At 33.5% G+C, this 22,726-nt stretch overlaps 2 protein-coding genes across 12 annotated transcripts in view; one reads left to right on the top strand and one right to left on the bottom strand.

Moving 5' to 3' along the window:
- Positions 1 to 1,372: 1,372 nt before the first annotated feature.
- Positions 1,373 to 8,488, bottom strand: LOC127845385 (uncharacterized). The gene is made up of 5 exons (XM_052376263.1): positions 5,755 to 8,488; positions 4,728 to 4,910; positions 4,204 to 4,314; positions 3,563 to 3,649; positions 1,373 to 2,472 (listed from the first exon to the last, which is right to left on the bottom strand). Exons 1-5 carry the CDS (start codon positions 8,383 to 8,385, stop codon positions 2,140 to 2,142), a joined length of 3,345 nt encoding a protein of 1,114 aa, XP_052232223.1. The 5' UTR covers positions 8,386 to 8,488; the 3' UTR covers positions 1,373 to 2,139.
- A 10,869-nt stretch (positions 8,489 to 19,357) lies between these two features.
- LOC127846468 (uncharacterized) overlaps positions 19,358 to 22,726 on the top strand; it is a 57,223-nt gene continuing 53,854 nt past the window's right edge. For all 11 annotated transcript variants that reach the window (XM_052377730.1, XM_052377727.1, XM_052377729.1 and 8 more), the window contains exons 1-5: positions 19,358 to 19,490; positions 20,873 to 21,436; positions 21,573 to 21,611; positions 22,193 to 22,284; positions 22,439 to 22,552. In XM_052377730.1, coding sequence (XP_052233690.1) covers positions 19,430 to 19,490; positions 20,873 to 21,436; positions 21,573 to 21,611; positions 22,193 to 22,284; positions 22,439 to 22,552 — 870 coding nt within the window. In that variant the 5' untranslated portion in view covers positions 19,358 to 19,429. The remainder of the gene's footprint in view (positions 19,491 to 20,872; positions 21,437 to 21,572; positions 21,612 to 22,192; positions 22,285 to 22,438; positions 22,553 to 22,726) is intronic.

Genomic DNA, 22,726 nt, shown 5'->3' with positions numbered 1-22,726 from the left:
GCCTAACACTGTCGAAAAATCGTGGTCATTTGAAGGGAAAATATTCGCGCTCTTCAAAGGAAACCAACACGCCACGCAAATAAAACATTCAGAATTTAAAACCTGGCTTGAAAAACCGTGGCCCCAAAAATCCTACTCCGAGTGTGTAGAAACAACCGCCAGTGCACGAAACAGAGTATCACCACGCTAGTCGCATGTACGACCTGTGTAACGATGAACATTGATTACTATATATAAATATATTAATAAATATAAATATATATTACTATAATCATATAAATAAAAATATATAAATGTTATAAACTTTATTAAGACTAGTCACATGTACGACCTGTGCATCGATGAACATTGATTACTTTATATATAAATATAATAATAAATATAAATAAATATTGCCATATATATATTAACGATTAATACCTATAGCATTTCAACTTTGTTCTATTTAGCAGTGATTTATACAAACTATGTGTGTATCGAAATTACAGTATTGTGCCCCCGGGCTGCCTATCAAAATTAACCTTCCTAATTTAATACTAACAAATTATTTATTTGTTTATCACATATCATAAACATGAATCGACAAAACAAAAGTAAAAGTACATACCACGGATAAATAAAACATTGTCTCTTTGTGTCAAGTATAATAATTGATCATGCTACGCACATGCAGATAATATAGTTTTTACTCTGTACATAGTTACGTCCCTTTTTAACAAAAATTCATTGGTCTCACAATGTTAACACGGCTGCACGTATAAGGCCACAACAAATTGATGATTTGTTCTACGGATTTTAGCCAAAAAAAAATGGAGCGAGCGAGCGAAATAAAAATAAATTAATTTTTATTCTATTTTTAAAAAAATCACAGGCGAGCGAAGAGCGAAAAATAAAAAATAGATATATTGTCTCTGTAAATTGATATTTGTTGCCAAATAAATGCATGATATCTTCAAAATACAAACACAAGGTCATTTAGTAGTACTAACTTATTTTAACTCTAGTCCAATGTTTGTTAAAGTATGATAAACAAAATATTCTCCAATAGTTATTCTGCTTATTCACAACAGGTAGTGACTACTTAATGTTAACATGGTACACTGTACTTTTCACTAGCAAAGTTATATAAGAAGCTCAGTCTTCTGTCAATGAAAGTTAAATAGCATGACAATAAATAATATGCTAAACATCAAGCGTAAGAAATATCTTCAATTTGTATTTGTTCTAAATATCATAGGTTATAGTAGTATACATTATACTCAAATGCATTACTTTGGTTAGTTTAGCAATGTTAAAATTAGAAATGAGAAGTTTAAGTTTTGTAAAGTAAAAAAAAACATAACTTCCTAATGAAAGAACAATAAGAAACAGATAGTTATTTTATTTTAATATAAAACACATGCCTTTTAATCAAAACTATTTATAGATGTGATTAGTAGGAGCCCTTTATTTTAACATAGCACAGTGACATATATTTGTCTAATTTGAGTGCCAAACAAGAGATGTGTTTGTCAGAAACACAATGCCCCCTACTGCGCCGCTTTGAAAATATATATTTATTTTTTTACATGAACTTGACCTTTCACCACTCAAAATGTGCAGCTCCATGAGATACACATGCATGCCAAATATCAAGTCAATATTGCAAAAAGTATGGCCAATGTTAAAGTTTTCGGACAGACAGACGGACAGTTCAACTGCTATATGCCACCCTACCGGGGGCATAAAACGACTAGTATCAGTTCTAGTATATTTATTAAATGACTAGTACTATAATATATATTTATAACAATAGTAGTAGAACAATATTTAGCGTGACTATTTGTAAAACACATCAATTTACAATAAAACATACTTTTCCAAGAAAAGTGCAATCACAAATGACTAGTATCAACTTTAATCTTAACACAAAACAATTAAAATCTGTAGAAATAGAAATTAAACTGGAAAATACGAAACACTAATATTTTTAAAAGTTAAAGCATTTGCTCTTTATTCCAATCCATGATTTTTCATTTTCAATCACAACATGTTAACATTTATAAACATGATGATAATGGTCATCATAAACACATACTTTTGCTTTGGTCTCATTTACAAACCAAATCAAAGTAAGAACTTTTGAAGGCTTGAATGAGTTCATTTGACTTTTTGTTTTTTTAAAAACTTCTTGGCGCCCCATGTTTTTGCCTCTTTTCCAGAATGTCGACAAGACACACAAATTGGCCTGACAATGGAATATTTTGTATACAAATCTGCAATATATGCATCGTTGTCATCTAACAGACAGTCAGGAGATCCACAGTGGATGCACACTGGTGGTAGGTAATGCCGACACTTGGCTGAGAAATAAGCTGTTTCCACCTCAGAGCTGCAGGTCACGCATCTCCGAACATACAGGTCAGGTGCATCTTCCAACTGATCTCCACAGATATACGAATGGCATGCCTTAATGTTCCGCAAGAATTCCTCCTGCAAGGAAGTGAAATGTTATGGAGCTTTTCACAAAATTGACAGTCATCATTATTCGCCCTATCCAAACAGAAAAAATCTATGGTCTTTTTTTCAGGCTTATAGAAATTCCCAATTTTACCAGCCTAAAGTGCTTGTAAAACTCATAAAACAGATATTAAACAATTTCTAATTTTATTTTCGCTATTTTTTTTCCAAAAAGAATTTGAGCAACTTTAAGCAACTTTAATCAACTGCCATTAGAAGCTTACTTTCAGAAAGATGAAAGTACGAAGAAAATTGCCATGTATTTGAAGGATTAAATAAAATTTAAAAAAAATTGTGTCTGTTATTTTGAACAAAATGTACACAAATGGCTGCGCTCGAAAATTCTGACTCAGGCTAGTAAAATTTCCCATATTACTAAATTTCTATTACTGTAATACTTCTCCAAAGCCTCTTCATAGACATGGAATTGATGGCAGCTATGTCTTGGATAAGTTCAAGAGCACATACATGTAACTAAGGAATAAGTGAATTAATATGTGTGAAAATTGTGTCATGTTAATCTACACTTCATGGTGATTCGCATGCAAACAAATTGCCAGAAGGATTGACCGACAGAGTGACTCCAATAAATTGCCTCCCAACCTTTGTGTTTGCAGCATTATTAGACTTGAAACCTATTCAAATCAAAGCAAAAACGAATGCATTTCCTTCATATTAAGATTATCATTTACCAATGCATTTTTTGTTTTACAACTATTTATATCTTGAATGGGCCTTTGATGGTATGAAATAAAAAACAATGTTTTGCAATGTCAATCTGGTGATATATTAACACATACCGTGTTTGATCAGACATTAACAAAAAATATTCGGGCTCTAAGTTGCAAACCAACAAGCCAAAGAGCTTTTTTCTGATCTGTAAAAATATGTATCATTCATATCAATTTATTGGATCAATACGTGTCTTTTTATAATCCTGCCAAACTGTGTATAACTGTGATGTTTAAATGTTAATTTAGACTCTTAAAAATTATGTAACCAACATGTTATGATCCTATAATGTTGAAACACGCTGTAAATTGTATTTTTACAAAACGTTTACCTGTTGTCGGTCAAGCTTGTTTGGACTGAAGACACATCTTGGCCTGCTACATTCTCCGCAAAGGACAGCATCTCGAAGCTTCTCATTCTAAAACAACATGGAAAGATATAGTGTAATGAAAGCAAAAATATTTAAAAAATGCTTTTTATGGCAAAATGCCCGCTTCAATTTCCAGCCTGCAAAAATGTTGACAACATGATATCATTTTGACATGATCACTTTTTCTCTTGGTGTTGCCAATTGCCAGGTGGAAGAAGGAACGGATGTATACTGCAACAAAAATGCACTTGGAATATTTCTCTGATTTTTATTTTAATATCACAGTTGTAATTCAATGAGGTTTAGTTTAAACCTATTTATTTTAGCTCGATTGCATTGAAAGCCTTAGGCTTTTTTGAAACGCTCTAGAGTCTTTTTCCTGGGACTAGAACCAGTACTTGGTGTCTATGGGGAGATCTAAAGCACGCTCCTACTATGGCAATTGAACCCGTGACCTCTCGGTCGCTAGGCGGACACCATATCCACTTTGCCAAGGCGACCTTACAATAAGGTTTGACAGTTTGACCTAAATATAATAATATAAACATGAAATAAAGTGTTAAGTTATTTGCGAGCTTCTAAAATATTATAATTATCATTACCCTCAAAATTTCTCGATTCTCTTTATCATGGTTTTGTAATTCCTCATCATAGGTTCCACATGGTCTGGTTGAGGGTCTGTACTTGTCACGGGTCAGGGCTTTCCCAAACAACTGGAATTATTATTATGTTATTATAATTTATATAATTGAATTGGCATGTTTAAACCTTATCTCAAATGTTGCTTCCAGTTTCTAAACACAATAGTCACACATTATCATTTAAATCATTAAATTAACTACATGTCAGCTGGACAAGTTAAGTTAACTAAAATGTCAACAAGGTATATAGTTAAGTATATTTATGCCTTTTTATTAAACAAAAGGCAGAACATAATATGTTGTCAGATCAATGAAGTAAACATGAGTAAATTGATTATTCAAATTTAATTGTAACTATTGACCATTTGCACAGGTACACAACCTTCAAATGCCAAAGTAAGTTTCCAAAATATATTTGTAATTTACACAACTTCATCCATTCAATAAATATGTCATATAATGGAATACAAATGCGATAAATTTACCTCACTGAATGGTAGGTAGTGTTCACCATTTTTGTCAGGCTTTGGTTCAGGGAGGAACCTGAGGCGGTCAAAAACATCCTGATCTCGGACTGGGTTAACGGAGCAGTAGCCACATTCATCGGATGAACACTTCTTTAACTGGAAGCAGTAGTGGCTGGATTCTGCATGCCTCTCAAAGAAATCCTTTAGAAGAAAGGACACTGATGTTTATAGACGCTCTTCCATATTAATAACATGTTGTTTTTTTGTCATTTTTTAAACAAGATGTATCTTTATACATAGGTTGATTTTTCATTATAAAATATAATAAACACACGTTTTCATTAATATTGTTAATAAGACAGCATAGCCTTCACAATATCCAATATTTAATAAAAAATGAATAATGTTACCCGGTAAACATTTAACTTTTAAAATTGAATAATTGTGTATTGTTCTGAGAAAACTGGACATAATGCTTGTGCATAAATTGTCATCCCAGATTAGCCTGTGCAGTCCACACAGGCTAATCAGGGACGACAATTTCCGCTTTTATGGAATTTTTCGTTTAAATAATGTCTCTTCTTAGCAAAAATCCAGTATAGGGGGAAAATGTCGTCCCTGATTAGCCTGTGCGAACTGCACAGGCTAATCTGGGACGACACTTTACGCACATGCATTATGCCCAGTTTTCTCAGAAAGCGACACAGTTAAACTTTCCATAACCTAGACAAATTGCTTGCCTGTGCCAGATGCATATTTTAAGGTTGAATGTTAAAAACCTTTATTTGTTTTTCTGTCAGATAATAGTATACGCACTGGCGCATATTAATTTAATGCGAAACAAATACTTAAATTGGAAGTGACATATTAAAAACTAATATAAATATGCATTATGTAACCAGTGACCATAAGCAATTTTAGTAGAGGGCAATATACAGTTATATCAATATAATTTTACTGAGAACAACAATTATTATATCATTTCCAGACAAGCAGGACATTATCTATGCATTTTTCTTTCAAAAATAAATTTAGTTTGTTTTACCTGCAGATGCTTGCTTTTCTTCAATTCAGCGCTTTTTGTGTCAGCTGTGGCTACTGGACTATCTGCTCCAAAGCCAACACCAGTGATATCTAAGATGGATGTGATCTCTTCATCTGATACCCCTTTCAAAGTTTTAACAGGGTTTCCTTTCAAGCTCATTTGTGAGAAACGTTTGTTCACAAGATCAACCACTGGTTCCATACTTTTCTTGAAAGCCTCTTTCAGACCATCTTTTAGTCTGGCTTGGTTTCTTACTGCAGTTAGAGAAGACAAGTTTTTAACCATCTGTTCATACTTCTCTTCCATTTCATTTCTGTTTAGCGCAACATGCTGCAAGGCCAAATTTAAAATGGACATGCAACGTTCAGCTGGGTTGGTCCAACTATGTGATGGTGCCGTTCGGAGTGCAATTAGCATGTCCAAATCTAAATGCATGAAGATAAGAGTGAGCGACAACTTAACCGTTTCATAAGTGACTCTATGATCCGGTCCTCCATCAGTATAAAGGCACATGATTGGGGTTCTCAAATTTAATCCATCTGAAGAGTAGGCATCATTTAATCTTACGAGTTCAATAACTTCAGCAGCATGTCTAAATGGGCTAGATGGGCTGAATACCTTTTCTTTTGTTGTCACATGCATGTCCCCTGAAAAGAAGCTGTCTTTCGAGTCCCTAGGAATTTCTGTGACAAGAACAACTGAAGGAACAAGACCGCAAAGATGAAAATCATGGTCAGTTGCAACTAATACAGGTCCCTCTGAAGGTGTTAGAACCTTGTTATGCCCTCTTACTCCAGTTGATATAGGGATTCCTGGTTCTCCCACTGGAACTATTGCCTTGTCGTCCATGCATAAGAACATAGCACTGTCTCTAAACATCACACAAAATTCTTTCATATACTGAAAGTATTTTGCAGCATAGTGTGAATCAGGATGTGAAACTCTTGCCTGGCGTGTCTGCACACGGAATTTAACATTGAACTGACCAGTGTACCTTAAAGCAGTCTTATGAAATGGATTACTGGGACAAAACTGCAGTCGGATCGTTTCATTGCTAGGAATGGGTGTTCCATCAGGCACTCTTTTACAAATGTCATTCTTTAAAGTCTCTATTGAAATTGCCAATGGCAAATACATTTCATCACATTTTCGTCTTTCACTGACCTGTAAAACCTGTTCTTCAAAGAACTTTCCCATTTCTTCAAAAAAGGCATCATAATATGTATCAGAGCCATTAGTTGCTCGTAAATCAATCAATAACTGAGAGTCATCTGCGCCTATGATCTTCGACACCCTTTCATTAATTTCTTTTTCACTGGAAGAATTGGCACTTTCTTCATGCCCTGTTAGGCTAAAATACATGTGTCTAACGACTGACTTTGGGCATTTCACATAACTTATAAACTTGTCAATAAATTCTTGTCTCATAGCCCTGCTTGAGAACGTCGGAAGATCTTCTGAAATTTGAGAGATAACTTTCATGTTGCGGGATGTTTTGTCTTCTGTTTGACCTACTGGAACACTCCAAATGAAATTTAATGTTCCTATGCTTCCTCCATAAGCAACCCTATACAACATAATCGGTTTGGACAAACGAAGGTTTTTGATGAATTTGCGACGTTCAATACGATTATCGGGACAAAACTTGTCAAGGTGCACATAGGTATAATCTGATGTTTTCACTACTGTCTGGTTTAAATGACTATATTCTTCTTTAACATTGGACGGTGTTACAGGATCTATGCAAACCGAGTTCGAGTCACCGCAGTTAGCTGTTTCTCTTTTATGACTTATGTTTTGGTGTTTTTGGTTATCATTTTCAAGTCTGTCTTTGTATTGTTTTAGAGATTCTGCTAATTCACCCATGATTTTTGCTAACACTGTGTTTCGTTTATCACTCAATGATGGCAAACTAAGGGCGGAGTATAGATCACCAACCAATTCGCCAAGTCTGGCTGCCTTTACAATAGGTGGTCTGTGCCTAAGTAATTTGTAGCTGTTGTAATTTTGAAATTTGTTTAATTCAGTTGGAACATGACAACTGGCATCTTTCAGTCTTGCATGGCAGTGATCTACGTACCACAAGGCATTGCTGAGAGATTTTAGGGCTTGTTTTCCACTGTCCTCGACAATATTAGATGGCCATCCACACCCAGTACTTTGGGCCCAATCAATCAAGTCGCAGTACAGTTGTTGTGGACCAGAAAGTTTCTTTACTTTTGAGCTTGTGTTTACTTCATATTTTTTGGGCATAATGTATACCTTGGACTTGTTCATTAAAACTGTGAATGCATTGGAGTTTGAACTTGTTGATGGAAGTCGTGCAGAATTAATTGTATATTCGACCATTTTTTTGTCAAGTTCTACTGCGACATTTAGTTGCATGTTGATGTTCGAAATTTTTATTCTATCGCTACTACCAACTTTACTGCAGATATTTACAGAATTCACGCATTCGGGCGACATTTCGAGGCCTGATGATGATGCGGCTGCGATGAATAAATCGCTAAAATCGTCCGTAATCCGGTGACACATTGCCACAGGAGAAAAAATTGAATTACCATTGGTGTCTTTCGCCGACACGACTATGCAGACGAGCGCCGCCATTATTTTACCATAAACCAATCTCATTATTATCGCAAAGCGTTATAAAAGTCGTAAAATACGTAGGCTAAATTAAACTAAATCTGTAAACAAATACATGCGGAGCAAAATTGTTGCTGCGGGCGCGAAATAAAAATAAAAATATTTTTATTTAGTTTTAAGATTTTTAGGTGCGGCAAATCCGACGAACATTTAATCAATTTGTTGTGGCCTAATGTTAAACTAAAGCTAAAATTACGTGTTCGCTGCTGACCAAAATGCGCATTTCGTGAACTCATTTTAGTATTCTGTATTCATGCATGTTATAAAAGTGCTCACTTTTTTCTTTACGTTTGTATACTTAAATATGCATGAACTACACCAACTTAAGCAGTGAAAATTTATTCGGATGTGAAATTATATTTACAACTCTAAATAAAAAATATCTGACAAAAACTACCTTTCTTAATAACTTTCTGTATTTGTTCATGTCTGTATACATGAAATCGCACATACACTAGGCAATAGTACTCGTAATTTAGCAATTACAAAATTGTAAATTTGCACAATGCGTGTAAATAGTGTTATGTCTCAAGTATGCATAAATGTACTTTTTTACATTTGTATGCTTTGAACATTCAATTATGTTTATAACTGTGAATGTTCTTGTACCTAAATGTTTTCTTTTTTACATGTATATGTGTTGAACATTCAATTATGTTTATGACTGTGAATTATCTTGTGCCTAAATGCTTTATTTTACATTTGTATGTGTTTAACATTCATCAATGTATATGAATGTGAATGCTCTTGTGACTTGAGTAAATAGTGTTATTTCTCACGCATGCCTTTCCACATAAATGTATTTTTTTTTTACTTTTTGTGTGTGTGTTGAACATTCAATTATGTTAATGATTGTGAATATTCTTGTGCCTAAATATGCACGTAAATTGAGCAATCACCCATGAATTTTTGCAATTTGAATCTGTATTAATCTCATCAAAGTTCGCAAATATTGATACTGCATACAATCTCAATCTTATGTCTTTGTGCACGCTGAACTTTAAAAACAAACTGATAATCGTGAATGTTAATAAAAATACCTGGTCATTCAGTGTTACCACTTACATTATGTTTTTATCCACTTGATACCTTCAATACCATGGGTTCCCTTTTCAGTTGTTATTGCAAATATAACGTATGTTTGAAGGTACTATAAGTGGAGAACAAAAATCATCTGGTTTTTTTCATTTAACACTAATCAGCTAGCTTCACTCCCTTTAGTTATAAACACTGTTGCTTCATTTTCGCTTTCATATGAAGCCTTGTTTAAGTGTTAAGTGAATGATAGATGTACAATGCAATAACACTGTCTGATTCACTGTCGCTGCTTTCTTAGTGTTATCTTTTTTAAGTAGATACATTTCGCAACTATGAGTAACATGCATGTAGAATGTATACTAATCTCATGTATTTGTCTATAGTTGTATTGCTACAAACCATATCCATGTAGCCAGCTTTGTTATCTTAAAAATAAATGTCTCCAAGACAAAAGCAATGGTATTCGAAAACGGAAGGTCACGTAGTATTGATCTATCTATTTATAACACAAAGATAGATTTCGTTGATTCCTTTTAATATCTCGGTGCAGTTCTATTTAAGAATGGGAATTTCTCCAGGACATAAAAAATAATTGCACAACACGCCTCGTTCTCGTTACATAAACTGTTCCAAATATTTGAACAATTTGAATTTCCAGTATCCCAAAAAGTTAAACTTTTCGACATATTAGTTGGAGCTATACTACATTACTGCGCTAAAATATGGGGCTCATACCCGGGCACTGACGTTGAATTTATACATACCAAATTTCTAAGATATATTTTAAGGAGTAAAAAAATCGACTACTACAGCAGCGCTCTACGGAGAGTTGGGAAGAGTGCCATTATCAGTCCACCGTAAATATATTATGATAAAATATTGGAAAAAAATTATAACTTTGCCAGAAAGCAGTCCCGTAAAAAAGATATATTATCTACTTAAAACAGACGATTTGAATAACAAAACATACAAAAATAAAAATTGGGCTACACAAATTAAATCAATATTAAATGAACATGGTTATAGTTCAATATGGATTTCTGAGGATATCGATGATAACTGTTTATCTCTTGTAAGACAACGGATATATGACCAATACTTTCAAAAATGGTACTGTGACATAAATAATTCACCGAAACTAACAACTTATTCAAAATTTAAACATACATTTACCCGTGAAAAATACCTAGACGTAGTCAAGGAAAATTACCTTAAACGATCACTTGCTCAATTGCGAACGTCATCACATCAGCTTGCTATAGAAACTGGGCGATATTCAAATACTCCGCAAAATGAACGGCTTTGCAATTATTGCAATATGAACGCGGTATAATCGGAATATCACTTTTTGTTAGTTTGCCCCAAATACAAGGATCTCAGAACAAAATTCTTCAAACCTTATTTTTGCCGATGGCCTACTGTAAATAAATTTATCGCACTTATAAACTCAGAATCAAAAATTGTACTGAATAATTTAGCAAAATTTGTTTTCTTTGCAAATAAGACCAGAACACTGCAGAGTGATTAAAAAAAGATTTATTACAATTGTTAGTATCATTCTACACATCATTGTGTGTACATGTACTATCTATGCTCTTGTTAACCATTGTTGTTAATTGTATGTCTTACCCACTGTATATTTGTTTTCTATATTGTTTGCTATAAACATTGTATATGTTTTATGCAATAAAGAATATGGTATGGTATGGTACTCATGTACGATAATGACATTATCATTGTAAAATAGAATGTGTCCTGTCCAAGTTAGTGTAATGATTACACGAAACTGACAGCAATCACCTTAAGTATTTATAAGTAATATCATTTAGTTTGCTACAAATAGAATCACTCTTGGCAATTTATGATAGCATTAAATTAGTATACTAGTAATTATGCACTTAAATAGTAACTGACGATTTAAAAATAATTCAAGATGATATAATATTTTTAAATAAATACTTTAAATAAATGCTTATAATAGGGTAAATATATATAAGAAATAAAACCACTTTTCATAAAAATGAAAAATTTCAAGTTAACGTGGCACTGACCTGCATATGCTTGTTTATCTTTGCAATCTCTAACCGAGCTGCTTTATTATATATTGTAACCATTTTTCTTGTATGTTTATTTGTTTACTGCGTATCCTTTTTGCTATTATTTCTTTTACTTCTTCATTTTTATGGAATATTCATCTTTTTCTATATCTATTTTATGTTCTCTATTTTTGTTTGTATGTGTAGACATCTAATGTCTTAAAATAGAAACAAACTGGACATGTTTTAAAAATAGAACTAACTGGACAAGCACACATAAATTATCATTTATATCACCATTCACCTCTTTAAATGATTAAATTATTTACTTTGAATGTAAAAGGTCTAAATAATAAAGACAAACGCATTAAAATCTTCAAATGGTTAGACGAAAAAAATATAGTATATTCCTACTACAAGAAAGTCACTTGACACATACTTTAGCACAAACCTTAAAAGATGAATGGGACGGAGACATCTATCTCAGTGGACAACATACTAATAAACAAGGCATTGCCTTTCTGATAAAAAATAATATAGGGGTCACAGTCGATAACTTTAATGAAATAATAATTGGCAGACAAGCAAGCATAGGTATCAAAATACATGAAACACAAATAACATTAATCAACGTTTACGGCCCTAACATAGATGATTACACTTTTTACGAAACATTGCAATCCTTTATAATTATTAACCAAGATAAAAATATTATAGTCGGTGGCGATTTAAATATAGTTCTTAACCCATTATTAGATAAAAGAAGGGAAACCTTTATACTCATCCTAAAAATATGAACATTTTAAATAACATAATTGAAAGCTATAATATGATAGACATCTGGCGTACAGTAAATCCAAACGAAAGCAAATTCACCTGGCACTCATACACAAAACCAACAATATTTTGTAGATTAGACTATTTTTTAATATCTGAGTCACTTTGCAACATTATTGACACATGTAACATTAAACCAGGATTTATGACTGACCACTCGCTAGTTGAACTAAAACTGCATAAAATACAACCTGAAAGAGGCCCAGGGTACTTTAAACTTAATAATAGCATCTTATTAGACACACAATATAAAACACAAATAAAACAGGAAATAACCGATACAGTTCAAAATAACAAAGATGCAAATCCAAACACCTTATGGGAAATAATTAAAGGTAATATACGTAACACAACAATAAGATACACGTCATTTAAACAAAAAGGAAAAAACAAACTTGAAAATGAAACCATAAAAATCATTGAAACACTTGAAAAACAGTTGCATGAAACAAACACAAATGATTCCACCGCTATTGGAAATGAAATTGCTTCAAAAAAACAAATATTAGAAGGAATTTACCATACACACCTCAATGGCATAATACTTCGAGCGCGAGCACAGCATGTTGAACATAACGAAAAAAATACAAAATACTTTGCAAACATTGAAAAACGTAGAAGCGAACAAAAAACTGTACACAAACTAGTAGTTAATGGCAAAGACATAACAAATAGAAACCAAATACTAGAAGAACAACGCCTATTGTTCGAAACGCTCTATAAACAAAAGAATGTCGAAAATAACACACTCTTTAAAAATACACATCATACTTTAAATGAAGAAGAAAAACAAACATGTGACGGATTATTAACTGTATATGAATGTGGACTAGCCCTTAAAGAAATGCAAAATAACAAAAGTCTGATCTGATCTGATGGCATCAATATCGTGTTTTATAAAATATTCTGGAACGATATTAAAACATATTTAACAAATTCACTAAATTATTCATTTAACAACGGAAGTCTAACCACGCTTCAAAAACAAGGTATAATATCACTCATTCCAAAACCCGGAAAAAACTTAGAATCCCTGTCAAACTGGCGCCCGATTAGTTTACTGAACAATGATTATAAAATAGCAACTAAAAGTATAGCAAACAGAATTAAAAAAATATTACCATCAATCATTTCAAGATCTCAGTCCGGATTCATTAAAGGACGTTACATTGGTTAAATCGTTCGTCTTATACAAGAATGCATAAATCATTTCAACAATTCAAATAAATCTGGTCTAATATTTTTTGCAGACTTTGAAAAGGCATTCGATTCACTTGATCATTCGTTTATGTTCGATTGTTTGGAAAATATGAACTTTGGTGAAAGTCTAATTAAATGGGTAAAACTTTTCTACACCGACATTAATAGTATAACTAGTAACAATAGCTACTTCTCAAACAGCTTTATCATTGAACGAGGAGTTCGACAAGGATGTCCACTCTCATCATCGCTATTTTTTATATGCATCGAGTATCTATCACATCATATCCAATCAAATAAACACATAAAAGGCATATCACTAGAATCTGACGAAGAAATCAAACAGTCCCTATTTGCTGCCGATGCAACTTATTTTTTAAATGACAATTACGAATTAATTAAATTAATTTATGTATTAACAGTTCTCCCAAATCTACCAAATGATGTTATTGACGATATAAATTCAACAATATTTAATTTCATATGGGACGATAAACCTGACAAAATTAAACGAACTCAATTATTTCAATCCGTAGAAAATGGAGGTATCCAATTAACGAACATTTACTAATTCTTGAATGCAATCAAATGCAGCTGGGTTAGAAGATACCTAGATAGTACCAATACGAGTAAATGGAAGCTATTCTACCAGATTTTTTTTTAAATATGGTGACTCCTTACTCTTTGAATGTAACATCAGCAATACTATCTTACATGAAATTGCAAACGAAAACATATTTCTGTCTGATGTTCTATCAGCATGGAGTGATGTTACTCATAACTTAGAAACCCAAACCAGCAGTAAAACTATTTTATGGAACAATAAAGACATAACTTCAAACAATAAGACGTTTTTCTATAAAGATTGGTTTGAACGAAGCATTAAATATGTCGACCAATTATATGACTACAGAATTCATACATATCATACATATACGGAATACCTTCAAGTAATTTTCTGAAGTACTGCACATTAATCAAAAGCATACCCATACATATTAAATCTGTAATCAATACAAATAATACACCATGTACTCAAACAGCATTCGTAGAAAACTTACTTGGAAGAAAAAACAAAACGAACAAAATATTTTACACACTACAAATTAAAAACCCTATAGAAAACTCCAAAACCCAAAATAAATGGCAAGTCCTTTTCGGAGAACATGAACTTAATTGGAAACACATATTTACCATGCCATATAAAGCAACTATTGAAAGCACACTGAGAAATGTTCAATATAAATACATCCATAGAATTATAGCTACAAATAAATATATCTTTAAATGCAAATTATATTAACTCAAATCTGCGTGACTTCTGCGGTGAAAACATCGAAACTATAGAACATCTTTTTGGGGAGTGCAAACACATCCAGCCTATTTGGATCAATAAGTATCTTTTCTTGAACAACAGCAACTAAACGTTAAACTATCTGTCTTAAATGTAAGTTTCGGAATTTACTCATTGAACTCAATAGACTGTATTAATATTGTGAATTGTATTCTTATATTGATGAAATATTTTATCTTTAACATGAAGTACAGAAAACAAGTACCGAATTTTAATTTTTTGTCCATAGTCTTAAACTAAAAATCCAGATTGAGAAAGAAATAGCCCTCAGTAATGACACATTACAAATCTTTGAACGAAAATGGAATCGGATTAAATTCTCATAATGTTTGTCCAGTTATATACATTTCACTCTTATGTTAGTTTATCTTTTCTAAAATATTTTTGTATAGTTTTTTTTTCAATCTTATAAGATCATTGTGAATATATAACAAAACACATACTGTTGTGACAGAAATGGAATACAACAAGGTGAAACACTTTATCAGGCATAGTTTCTGTATACTTTGTTAGAACCATTGTTTGCAAATGTATGTATGTATTCCATGCATGTATACAATATAATTATGCTTAATAAAAAAAATCAAAAAAAATCAACATAGTGTATTTGGTATTGCGAATCGTTTCCCATGTAAAAAAGCACATTTCATTATAAATGCGAGAACAACATTGTTTTAATTCGTGCATATAACGACAATACCATTAGACGGCGATGGACGCCTTTGATGTATGTTTTTTTCTGTCAGAAATACTCACGTAAACGTTTTAGGCCTTTCAGGGAAACTTCTTTATCAATAGCATCGTTTCTTATTAAGTCACGTTCTATCGTCATAAGTGTTGCAGATAGGACTATTCGTTTATAAAATCCAATGAGCCAACACGTGTATGATGGTCATTTTAAAATGTCCTTAATACGCCAAAGTCCTACCATAAAGGTTCTTAAGTTATATAAACGTTTATAATAACTATCACACTATTAAAAAAGTCTGCAAGTGCTTACTGTGCATTGAATTTGGTAATATTAAACGTGCGTTTTTGTTGTTTTTTTCATTGGCAAAACATGATATTGAAGTCAAAAACGCTAAGCTAAACTTGTGTAATTGTCAGTTTAAAAATGTCCATTTTATGCCCTGGCACCATACTACAAAAATTCTTTTGTTATATATAAGTTTATAACGTTATATTGATCAAACTATTTCAAAGGTCTGCAGCAGATTATTCTCTCTTGGAACTGGTAATATTAAGTGTGCGTTTCTTATTTTATTTCATTTGCAAAAAAATGATAATTTTCAGTAATCAAAACGGTATTCTTAACTTTTAAAAATGCCTTTAATGACGATACTCAATTTACGACTTATCTAGACCAAAATGTATGTAGACATCCACTTGAACGACTCCAAGAGCGAATTAACCCTTTGCATGCTGGGAAATGTGTCGTCTGCTTAAATGTCGGCTGCTGAATTTCTCAAATAAGCATTTTCTTCGATTTTTTCCCACATAATACTATCAGAATAGCAAACAGTTTGGATCCTGATGAGACGCCACGTTCTGTTTCGTCTCATCTGGATCCAAACTGTTTGCATTTAAATAATGACATTCAACTCTTTTGGAAGTGTAATTAGTTATTATGTTTTATCGTAGTGCATGCACATTTCGCCTTGTATTGTGTGTGCTGTCCGGTATGGGCACTGGGGTCAGACGAAAACAGTGACGTCAAATACATCAATAAATAGAATGCGCAGTAACGTAGTCAAATAAATAACCCATGCCTTGGATACGCACGTTGAACTACGTTAAGTCTTTTGCAATTACATTGTGATGCCGAACACAAAAGCAAAATCCGGCGTAAATTCTGATTTACTTAAAAAAAGTAATTGACGTACTTAATGCTATTATAAGTCTTTGTGTGTTTGTCAATGACTCTGTAGTGGGTACTGCAAGAAATGTCTTTTGATACACAATGTGTCACCCAAAAGACTTGCCATCTAGACACATATTTCTCGAAAGCCCCGTCATAATTCACGGTACCTTTTGGTGTAAATCTTAATATGTTTATCGGTTTATGATAATTATATTGTTTTTGGACTTCTTCTAATATCTGTGATGAAAATCATAACAAACAATTTTGAAACAAATGTATGCATTTTATCTCTTCTTTTCAGAACACCTTTTTACCTTAAATTAAATTGATAATTTACCATTTACTGATCCCATAAAACGGTCTTATTTGCTTGTAAAATAAAAATATAATTATTCTACAATTTTTGCATGAAAGCGCCACTGAAAAGGGACAATGTGCTTAATTAACCCATGTATACCTAGCGTCTAGAAAAAAGGCCTTTGCAAACAGCGTAGACCCAGATGAGACGCCACATGATGCGGCGTCTCATCAGGGTCTGTTCTGTTTGCTTAAAGAAATTTATGTAAGAAATATTATAAAATTAGAAGTAAATATACTAGACATCCCTAATTTTGGAAATAAATTCATCCTATTGAGAAGGATGGCAGAGTCCACTAGGCATAAATGGGATAAAGTTGTTATTCGTAACTCAGGAACACTGCGTTTCCGAAAATGTATATATGGTACAAATAAAAGGTTTCTAAATCCACGATATTTTGTCATTCAAATTTCCATGACCTCAAATATCTTGTCAGTATGTACGTTACGATGGGACATAAGTGCATATAACAATAAAACGGTGTGTATACCTAGTGATTTGTTGATTTCCGAAAAAGGACCATTGGCACTCCCATGCGCTTGTACAACACCAACGCAATCAATATGGGCCGTGCTCTGTGAAAAAGGGGTTTACTGCATGTGCGTAAAGTGTCGTCCCAGATAAGCCTGTGCGGACTGCACACTTTCATCCAAAACTTGATTTTTGATAAGAAGAGACTTTTTGTAAACGAAAAATACCATAAACGCGGAAAGTGTCGTCCCTAATTAGCCTGGGCGGACTGCACAGGCTAATCTGGAACGACATTTTACGCACACGCATGAAACCCCTTTTTTCACAGAGCACTGCCCATATATAAGAAAGTTACCGTTATGTGCTGTACAACTTTGATGGCATTTGTCCCAGTTACAGGATTGGTATGACCTAGTTGCGCTTATCTTAGACGAGTTGTTATACATTGTTTGCCTTCATTTAAATTGTTCCGTTAGAATGGCTTTACAACTTGTATTGGCATTGCAATGACTTCAATAACTGTCTAAGTTGATTGTATACACTTCGCCAAGGAATCTTATACATATGAGTCGCGTTCTGAGAAAACTGGGCATAATGCATGTGCGTAAAGTGTCGTCCCAGATTAACCTGTGCAGTCCGCACAGGCTAATCAGGGACGACACTTTCCGCTTTAATGGTATTTTTGCTAAGAAGAGACTTCATTTAAACGAAAAATGTCATAACAGCGGAAAGTGTCGTCCCTGATTAGCCTGTGTGAACTGCACAGGCTAATCTGGGACGACAATTTACGTACATGCATTATTCCCAATTTTCTCACAACAAGACACATATCATACTGAAATCTGATCATCCAGTATGAAAGATTACTGTCGTTGAACACCTATATTGTTTTACTTTAACGTCGCATTCCTTTTTGTTCAAAGTCCACAAAGCAATTACCATAGACTGTGTTAGCGTGTTGGAGCTTTAAATTAATCTTGCCGAACTTTGAGTGTCTGATTGTTTTGATAAATTTTATAGTATTTCAATTAAAGAAATTATTGGCCAAATGTAAGCTATTGTCATTTAACTATTATTCATTAGTGTTTCCCGGTACTTAAGGATAAACATGTCATGTCGATGGTAAATCATCAAAAACTATGCAATTGTATTAAAAATACTGTATACTTTTATTTTTTAATTGAGGTTGAGCAACAGCTTTAAATGAAGAACTTGCATAAACGAACCAAAGACTGCTTCGATGACAAATCATCATAAGATTCTGATCATTTAATGAGCATGCAAACGAATTTGATTTTAACAAATATATCTAAATATACATGTATGATTAGACGGAATGCAAACTTGTAAAATCGTCTCGTTAAACCATTACAGCACGTAAAAATATTTCACAAATGATTTTGTGTTACTTTATACATCTACTTAAATGAGTATAATTCATTTTTCGGAAAAATGCATACAATATATGTTAAAGTGCTTATATGATTTATATTATAATGTAAAGAAAAACACTTCAAACGTGCAAGATCAGTTTTATAACCATTTAATCGGGATCGGTTTGTTTCATAATTACTCTTATATAAAACCTATATAGTTAACATATGGCATATCGCCCTTGATTTCAATAAATGTCTTTCATAATGTTTCAATATGTTATGAAACACAATTCAAGTCCTAAATTGACATGAACCGGATCCTTGATTGGCCAAACACTCCCTAACGCTGTGTGCACCTTTTCGCAAGGGTCACACTCCCATTGATAAAAGCGCGTTCCCTTTAGGGCCACAAGTCACGAGACATCCCCCTTCCCAGTCCTGACCTTCTATAAAAGCGGCGTCAAATCTCTGGAAGTCATATTTCGACTTTCGGTAGGAATGATAGCTTCTATCATTCTTGCTCTTGCCGTTACCTTCGGGGCGGCAAGGGCCCAGACGGGTGAGTGATGGAATAACGTATTCTCTATGCCTTCGATTGATTTAAACATATTAATATATTGATCATAGGCAAGCAGGTATATGTTTTATTGCAAAATAAAATTAACTATAACAATTGATGAAAGGTTTGTGTGAAGAGGATACTAACGGAACAATAATTGCTTTGTATTGTTTTGGGAATTGTGTGTGTGTGTGTGTATGTAATAATAGTTCAATGTTTTCTTTTTATAAGTTGTTTAATTGTCTGCTTCAGTTTTAAGTACGAGTTGATTTTGTTAAATTTAAAGCTTTTACAGCCTACATCTATTGAAAGAGTACTATGTTATTTCGTATGTATTAATATAGTTAGAATAGGTAATGTTGAGCATTTTATGCACCACACTGAATGGACATTCAATATTTAAATTATTTGGAACAGTAACATTTTTTTTATTTATAGATTTATATGTTTTATCAGCAACAATTTAAAGAAAATTATTGAAAAACGTAACATATTGTTTAGACACGGCGTCATTATGGACGATTTGTTGTTATCATCTATATTTTCAAGCATACCTTAGTCAGATTTAAGCACAAAAGCAACGCCATAAGAAAGATATCACGAAATTAAAATTGTGATGAGAAAGTGACAGTCGTTGCGACGATAAGGGCCTTTCCCTTGATGCCTAGCACCTTATCTTGAAACGATCACATGTTCTGCGGTGTTAGAGGTCATCACGATTAAGATCTGTGCTAGATTCGCACATTGGCATTCTGTAACGCCAATAGAATCTATTTAACCCATTTAAGCCTAGTGGACTCTCCCAAGCTTCAAAATTGGATCAATTTATTTCAAAAATTAGGGATGTCTAGTATATTTATTTCTATATTTAGAATATTTTTTACAGAAGTTCCTTTAAGCAAACAACGCAGACCCTGATGAGACGCCGCATCATGCGGCGTCTCATCTGGGTCTACGCTGTTTTCCAAGGCCTTTTTTCTAGACGCTTGGCATAAATGGGTTAGACTGAGCACATAAAATACTGATAGTGTCTGGGAGAGAAAACACAAAATCGCATCTTGTTATAACGCAAAAGAAAGCTTCGTTCATGTTACGTAATAGTATATGGAAGATATGCTAAAAAATACTACAGACAAAACAAATAAAAAAAAAAAATAACGTAACTCATGTTCAAAAACGATGTTCAAAATACACAAATAATAAAACATTATATCCGAGACACATTCTTACAACTGGTATATTTATAAATTAAATCGTTTGCACTAGTTCTTTTCATTGTTCAACATGCATATCAATAATACATAATTTATTGATAACAAACAAATGATCATAATTTATTATGACAGTAATACTTTTAAATACGTTATTACATTATGTTTCAGGTTGTGACACAAAAGCGGATATTACATTTTTAATAGACTCATCCGACAATGTCGGTCAGCAAAACTTTATCAAACAATTAGCATTTGTAAGGGATGTGTCGAACAACATGCAGCTTGGGCCTAACAAGGTCCAAGTCAGTGCTGTCACATTTGGCACTGGGGCCAAGAACCAGTTTGACCTCAACCAGTACAGCGACAAGGCTGCCTTGGAGGCCGCCATCATGTCGATTCAGTACAACGGTGGTCAGCCTGCTCTGGCGAATGCGATCCGTTATGTGACGGGTTCTTCCTTTAGCCCTCTGCACGGAGGGCGGGCGGACGCCCCACACGTGGCGGTCGTTCTCACCAACCAGCCGTCGGGAACAATTGACACCATAAAGTTGCAGTCGCAGACGGCAAAAGACAATGGTGTCATCATTTACGCGGTTGGTATTGGCAACGGTGTCAACATGAACGAGCTGCAGACGCTGGCTTCGGACCCCGACTCCCGCCACCTCTATACCGCCAATAACTTCGACGCCCTGTCAAGTTTGAAGGACATACTTGCAACAAAATTATGCAACGGTATGTGTGTACTTTTTTACATCTACATTTTGGCATTTTTTTTATTTATAAGCAAACATGAAAACTATCATTAATAAATTGTACTCAGATCTACTTATTAACAGTTTAGATGAATCTATTAACTGATCTTTTCCAGAGTTGCCACCAGACCCTTCCAAGCTTCCTGCACCAAGCAGTAAGTGCATCATTACATGACACATTTTTTTCGAAAATTAGCAGCCAGGATAGCGTTGTATCAATGTATAACGCGCACATGCTGTTTAATTAGAAATTTTGAGGTAAACACTACGCCTTATACACGGTAACTTACAGTACCCACAAATGCCTACAACGCGTTAAGAAATGTGTATTTGACGGTTCTAATATTTGTGTGAATGTGATTTTTTTAATAATTTATGAATGTAAGACGGCGTAAACAGTTCGCGCACACAGTGACATGTTTTAACATATTATACATTGTGATCACACGTATCACCAAATGAAATTAAAGCCATAGATACGTTTTCTGAATTTGATTTTCATTAAATTAACTGTTCATCTTTTCAAAAAATTATAAATGATTTTCCGGTAAAATACACTAAGGTTAGAAACAAGTTACAAATTACGCATTATTTACAATTAAAAAAAATTACCACAACACTAAGTCGTGTTCTTTTTTAAAATTTTAAAAATAAAATCAACAAGCTGAATGGTTACAAAATACGACCATATATATGTATATGCACACGCACCGATGAATGATATTTTCCATGACAGGTTGTCTCCAGAAAGCTGACGTTGTCTTCATGGTCGACTCATCTACGAGCGTTGGACAAACAAACTTCGCCAAACTAGAGCATTTCCTCAAGGTTGATAACTAGTTTATACAAGAAGTTATATGAATACTTTAGTAACACGATGATATATATTAATCTCCTATGCCAAACAAGTTTTTCGTTTACAGATGTATTTGTTTAGTCAGAAAACGTGGTTGATTTACTTACTTTTCTTTCGTCCCTCTAGGATGTCATGACTAAGCTAAACGTCGGCCCAAACAACGTGCAAGTCAGTGTGGTTAAATACGGCAGCTATCCTTCATTGGAGTTCTCTTTGACCCAGCACCCTTCTCGTCCTGAGGTAAGACATATAACCAGCAATGCAACTGTAATTTAAACAGGTATACTGTGTTATTTTTTAATATAAATCCTATTCCATTTATTTCACGGTATAATTACTTCGTATTTTAACCCATGTATGCCTTGCGTCTAAAAAAAGACCTTGGCAAACAGCGTAGACCCAGATGAGACGCCG

The sequence above is a fragment of the Dreissena polymorpha genome, chromosome 9 (genome assembly GCF_020536995.1).
Source record: "Dreissena polymorpha isolate Duluth1 chromosome 9, UMN_Dpol_1.0, whole genome shotgun sequence".
Taxonomy (NCBI): Eukaryota; Metazoa; Mollusca; class Bivalvia; order Myida; family Dreissenidae; genus Dreissena; species Dreissena polymorpha.
Note: the sequence above shows the minus strand (reverse complement) of the source record. Positions and strands in the feature narration are given on the sequence as shown.